General features: G+C 37.0%; 1 protein-coding gene across 1 annotated transcript; it reads left to right on the top strand.

The window, feature by feature from the left end:
• Positions 1-3,563: 3,563 nt before the first annotated feature.
• On the top strand, positions 3,564-6,457 carry LOC116408316. Its single transcript, XM_031895096.1, has 3 exons — positions 3,564-3,633; positions 4,146-4,219; positions 5,841-6,457. Exons 1-3 carry the CDS (start codon positions 3,615-3,617, stop codon positions 6,429-6,431), a joined length of 684 nt encoding a protein of 227 aa, XP_031750956.1. The 5' UTR covers positions 3,564-3,614; the 3' UTR covers positions 6,432-6,457.

Raw genomic sequence — 6,457 nt, 5'->3', positions numbered from 1 at the left:
AGCAGTAACGCCACAGCTATTATCACACCTATCTCCCTTACTCAGTCACATGCAATTATCTCCATTTTTCATATCACCACAACTGAATTCCTTTCATACTGAAAGTGCTGGTAACAATAACTCCGGGGGGCTTACTTACTAATATAGGTATCAAACCAATCAACAATAGATTTTGAATCATCTAAAGGTAGGCATACATGGTCCAACAATTAACAGACTCTAACTGATTGGCCCACAGCCCAACCAAACGGATACCATATGATGGGCCATACTTATGCATGGGGACCTTTCTATTGTTCCAATAAGTGGGGCCAACATATGGAACAGGAGGAAGTGAAGAGTGCCAATACTGATCATTCCACTGCTGGAAAGTTCATGTAGAAGATGCTCATATCATTGAGTAAATAGTATAAATAATAATGTTACTCTATAATAAGCAGTTCATTTAAATAGTTCCATTGCTAATTAACAGCCAGTTCACTGGGTCAGCGGAGTTTTCCCTAAGTTTAACCTACCCACCTCCCTGCCTCTGTCACCTGTGTACATTTAGGGGGCCAATAACTAGTCAGTAGTAGTTCATATATATAGTAAAAATGATTAATTTGCTAATAAGTCAGTCAGTTCATTTGGGGCTCAGTGGAGCTTGCCTTAGTTAGACCCTACCCCCCTACCTGCCCCTGTCACGCTGCTCTGTACTCTCATTGCTTGATAAGTAACTTAAGTACATTTCTTTCAACCTTTGCAAGTTTCTGCATAATTTACGTAAAATTGTCTAAAAGTAAGTCTAGGGGCCCAATAATCTTGCTGTGGGGCCCAATAACCAGTGGAAAGTTCATGAAGTTAATAGTTTATATAATTCAGTAAATAAATCCGAATATAAACTGCCATACTCTGTAAGAAGCAGTTCAGATTAATGTGATATTTAGTCAGTCATTTCATTGGGGGGAATGTGGAATTTACCTTAAGGTTGATGTCAGACGTGGTGTATTCTCGACAAGCCAAAAAACCCTTGCCGAGAATACGCCCCGCTTCTGTAAATGCGTCCTACCTGTGCCTGCACCCGAATGAATGAGATACGCTCAGGTGCAAGCACATTTAGCCGAAATACGCATAAAAACAGCAGACTTTACATTCTCTCGCGTTTTTATGCGTATTTCGGCTACATGTGCCTGCACCTGAGCGTATCTCATTCATTCGGGTGCAGGCACAGGTAGGACGCATTTCCAGTAGCGGGGCGTATTCCCGGCAAGCGTTTTCAGCTTGCAGAGAATACGCCACATCTGACATCAGCCTAAGTTCTTTTATTCATTGATGGTCAGTGGAGTTAAGCTTCTCAGCATTGCCCCTACTTGCTACGCACGTTATGTAAGCTCCTATTTATTAAGTTATTTTAAGTTTCTAGGCAACTTGTGTAAGTTTTAGTGTAACTTTATAGGTAACTTGTGCAATTTTCATAACTTTAATGATACAATTGGGCCCAAATTCATATGCAGATCTCACCAGGCCCAGCACAACTGCCCCCCTCCCCCCCAGATGGCAGCCCTGATACTGGATGTTGTATTTGGATATTTGTGCATCAGCGATCACTATAAAACTCACTCCTGACCAAGTAACTGATTCTTTATTATTTTTTGTGCACGGGTCAAAGTTTACACTTCAAGAGTATTTAATATTTAAAGGTTAGTTATTGGCATTTGATATTGATTGTATATTATTTTAAAGTCAGAGGGTGGAAGCGAGGTATTTAGTTGCAAAAAAACAAGTATTAAACAAGTATTTAATTTCTGGGGAACTATTAAGTATAGTTTTTACATGTAATCTAAAGGAGCTTTTTAAACAAAGTCATTCTAAAAATGATTCTTCGCTATGCCCCTCTCAGCAATCTGTCTCAACATGGAGACCTTCATGAAATGAAGCCTGTATTACACTTTGTTTTTATGACAGTTCCCATTTAACTGCCATTTAGAGCATTGAAACTCTCTGTAGGTATGTGTGCAATAGGTTTCCATAGTAACGACATTCTAAGGCTGAGTGTATTCCACAATGTAAACACCAGAGCCATTATGACATCATCACAATGTGATGATGTCACAATGGTCACTGTTTAGCTATAGAACACACACACTCAGGCACAGCCACATTTGGTTTTGTCAAGTCAGAGTGCGAAGGCGAGCTAGTCATCTGTTGAAAAAATCCAAGATATCACAGTTTTTAAAAAAAAAATGGTTTCCAGACTCTTTTCTTGCCTGCCATGCAGGAAAATGGTAAGGATATTAAAATATTTAATTTATGGGGAACTTTCATAAAAAAAACCTTTAATATAACATAAATCTCATGGAAAGAGACTTTCTAAACAAAATCATTTAAAAAGTTATTGTCACAATCCGCTCTCAGCAATCTGTCTCTACATGTAGGATTCCATGAGATGAAGCTTATATGACATTTTTAACTGAACGGAGAATGTCAGAGCTATCTGTATGCAGATTCTAAAATCAAATAAATTCTCTAATACAAACTCTAGGGAATACTAACGAGCCAATCTGTCCCATTTTGCTTCAGCAAAAAAATCATGAAACTGCTGAAAAATATGTGAAATGCATTGAAGTTAATTGGCGGGTTTTATTAATTTTTTTCCCACTCCTAAACTCTAATCAAGCTTATTAGAAGCATCTGTAGTATTAGTTTATTAGAAGTATCTGTAGTATTAGTTTATTAGAAGTATCTGTAGTATTAGCTTATTAGAAGCATCTGTAGTATTAGCTTATTAGAAGTACCTGTAGTATTAGCTTATTAGAAGCATCTGTAGTATTAGCTTATTAGAAGTACCTGTAGTATTAGCTTATTAGAAGTATCTGTAGTATTAGCTTATTAGAAGTATCTGTAGTATTAGCTTATTAGAAGTACCTGTAGTATTAGCTTATTAGAAGCATCTGTAGTATTAGCTTATTAGAAGTATCTGTAGTATTAGCTTATTAGAAGTACCTGTAGTATTAGCTTATTAGAAGTATCTGTAGTATTAGCTTATTAGAAGTATCTGTAGTATTAGCTTATTAGAAGCATCTGTAGTATTAGCTTATTAGAAGTACCTGTAGTATTAGCTTATTAGAAGTATCTGTAGTATTAGCTTATTAGAAGCATCTGTAGTATTAGCTTATTAGAAGCATCTGTAGTATTAGCTTATTAGAAGTATCTGTAGTATTAGCTTATTAGAAGCATCTGTAGTATTAGCTTATTAGAAGTACCTGTAGTATTAGCTTATTAGAAGTATCTGTAGTATTAGCTTATTAGAAGCATCTGTAGTATTAGCTTATTAGAAGCATCTGTAGTATTAGCTTATTAGAAGTATCTGTAGTATTAGCTTATTAGAAGTATCTGTAGTATTAGCTTATTAGAAGTATGTGTATGCAGATTAAAATAATGAATCAGCTAATGTAACAGTTAAAGAAACTCAGATGCGCCCCAGTAGTTGATCTGACTGCATTTCAATTTAAAGTGAATTAGTTTGAAGTGAAATGTCTACAATTAAACTGAATTCACTAATTATATAAATATCTATATTTCAGCAGAAAAAGGTGGACGATTTCGAAATTGTCATTCGACAATTTAGAACCGAAATGGATCGGGAATTGAAAGGTAATAATCAAATTCTTTTGATATACCCTTAATAGATATTTCATAAGCTAACTCCTACTGTATGTACCTACACACACAGTTTGGAACTCTATAACCATTCAATAATGTACTATGGATTATCCTCTAAGGACAGTATAGGGGACAATTATGGATATAGAAAAATAAATATTTGGCTTGTTTTTATGGCAATTTAGCCACTGGAAGGCACTGTTTGTTGAATGACTAAGAACAAGATTAAAAACAAGTAAGAAGCAATAAGCATGGCAGCTTCCATATATATATATATATATATATATATATATATATATAAATCAAAGCAGGAAAATAAGAATATCTGTGTAAAAGAACCTAACAATGAGACATATTTCCCCTGTAATTGCACTAAACCGTTACTTCTTCACAGCACAAAACACTCAACAACATTTTGGCACCTTTTCAATTTAATCACAAGGTTTGATTTATCGTTTATGTAAAGCAGAACATATCTCACAAATATTTTTCTTTTTATCCAGAAATAGAAGGCATCTACAATGAGCAGCTAGAGGAGCTCCGGGAAGCCTGGATCGATTCGCTGGCTCATTTAGAGGTATGCAAATAATAAATATACTCTATGTTCCACTAAAGAATTCTATATATATATAAATATAAATATATATGAAAATATATATTCAAATGCAGCTTCCTTTGTTTACCGGGTCTTCACCATGTTGGTTACGTATGTGAATATCTAGAGGGAAGCGCATAAAACAGTAAGGGGCACATTTACTAATCCACGAATCCGAATCCCGAATGGGAAAAAATCGGATTGGAAACGAAAATTTTGCGACTTTTTCGTCGCTGTTGTGTGTTTTTTCGAATTTTGCGCGACTTTTTCGTTGCCGTCGCGATTTTTTCGTATTGAGCAATTGTAAACGGCGAAAAAACCAATCCGATTTTTTCGCGTCGGCTACAAAAAAGTCGCGGAAAATATCCGATAAAGTCGTAACGGCAACAAAAAATCACGGGACATACGAAAAAGTCGTGGCGGCGACGAAAAAGTTGCAAAACATACCGATCATTGCGAAAAAACGCGTTCAGGCGCTTTCGGCCCGTTCGTGCATTAGTAAATCTGCCCCTAATAGTGCAATACTGTAAACTCTAAAGGTAACAATAAGTTATATAGGAAGCCACTTAATAATGTTCTGCACGCAAGTTGTAGTTAAACAAGAGAAATCATTTTCACCCCAGTGGTTCCAATCCACAGTTAGGTGGGTACTCACAGGATCATAAGCAGAAATTGAATACTATCCTTAGGGGGAGATTTACTAATCCACAAATCCGAAACCCGAATGGCAAAAATTCTAATTGGAAATGAAAATTTTGCTGTCTTTTCTTAGCCGTTGAGACTTTTTCGTATTCGTTGCGACTATTTCATCGTATTGACGTGACAGCAGCGAAAAAGTTGCAGAAAATATACGAAAAAGTCGCGGAAAATACGAAAAAGTCGCTTCCCGTTAAGACAGTCCTTTAGTTGGTTCCCAATGAGCCCAGATGACCTCACTGCGCGCTCAGTTACTTGTGCGTCTCTGTCGGTTCTGCTCTCGCTTATGAGCTATATTGTGCATGTGCGTTTCAAAGAGCAGAGCACATCTTGAGGGCGCATTGTGCTGGTACGATGGTATGTGTCCCCCATGCTATGTAACTGTGGCTTCCCGTATAACTTAAAGCATTACCCATAGGGAATATGGTTTCCTTGTTGTTACCTTTAGTAATTTCAGTATTGCACTATTAGTTTTTCATATACTTCCTTCTAGATATTCCTTTTCACATAAAGAATGCTATCATTGTACATAGACAAATTATTGGTCATCTATGACAAACAGCAATGTTTAGGGGTTACACCTAACGTGATAACTAGAATCCGGCTGCAGAGCAATCATTTGTACCTGCATCTAAGTTACATTTTAATTACCAGCCCACAATGCCCAGCCTTCTGCCCCTCACCCCAATGCACCACCTCCCAACACTTGTGCAGAGCCTCAACCTGTATTTACTGTATAAAACAAAGGCCAGTTATTCTCAAATTCTGAATTGTGGCAGTAGGTCAGCTTTCTTAAATGGTAGAAGTGAACTTATTTATCTTAAAATACAACTACTTTTTTGTATGAAATTAGAAATGTAAAAATGATTGGCCTGATGAACTTATTTATTCTTTGCTTTACTTGTAGGACAGAATTGATGACATATTAGGGGTTGTAGACAATATGCAGGCCCTGATATTGGAAGTGAAGGGGAAAGAACAAGTAACACCAAAGGACGAACTCACTGATGAGAGTTACGAAACTGCTATGGGGAGCTCCTCAAGCAGTGAAAACACTGCAGAAGAGCAACCCAAAAGCAGCGAGGGCTCTGATATCAGTGAGGGAGAAGAACAGGAAGGATCTAAGAGCGGTGAGACAAGTGAGGAAAAAAGAATGGAGACCACTGAAGATGCAGAGGAGAAAAACACTGTAAAGCGAGTCAGCTTTGCAGAAAACCTCTGCACTTTATATGCGATCCCACAATGGAAGCACAAAAAAGAAGGCAAATTTCTAAGATTCTTTAGAAGAATCTTTAGAAAGAAATCTAAGAAAGGTGGGAATAAAGAAAACACAGAAAACTGTGATGAAAGTGGGCAACGCACAGATGACATGGTAAAAGGGTCCACAACCAAAAGAGATGTGCACTTTGATGCAAATCTCTCTACTTATAATGATGGGACCCGGCAGTGGAAGAGCACAATGCTTGACCATGACGAAGATCTGCTGCAGAATGATTAATCATAGGAAGCAATGAGAAAATGAAA

Source organism: Xenopus tropicalis, chromosome 1, assembly GCF_000004195.4.
Source record: "Xenopus tropicalis strain Nigerian chromosome 1, UCB_Xtro_10.0, whole genome shotgun sequence".
NCBI lineage: Eukaryota > Metazoa > Chordata > Amphibia > Anura > Pipidae > Xenopus > Xenopus tropicalis.
This window is presented reverse-complemented; position numbering and strand designations above follow the sequence as displayed.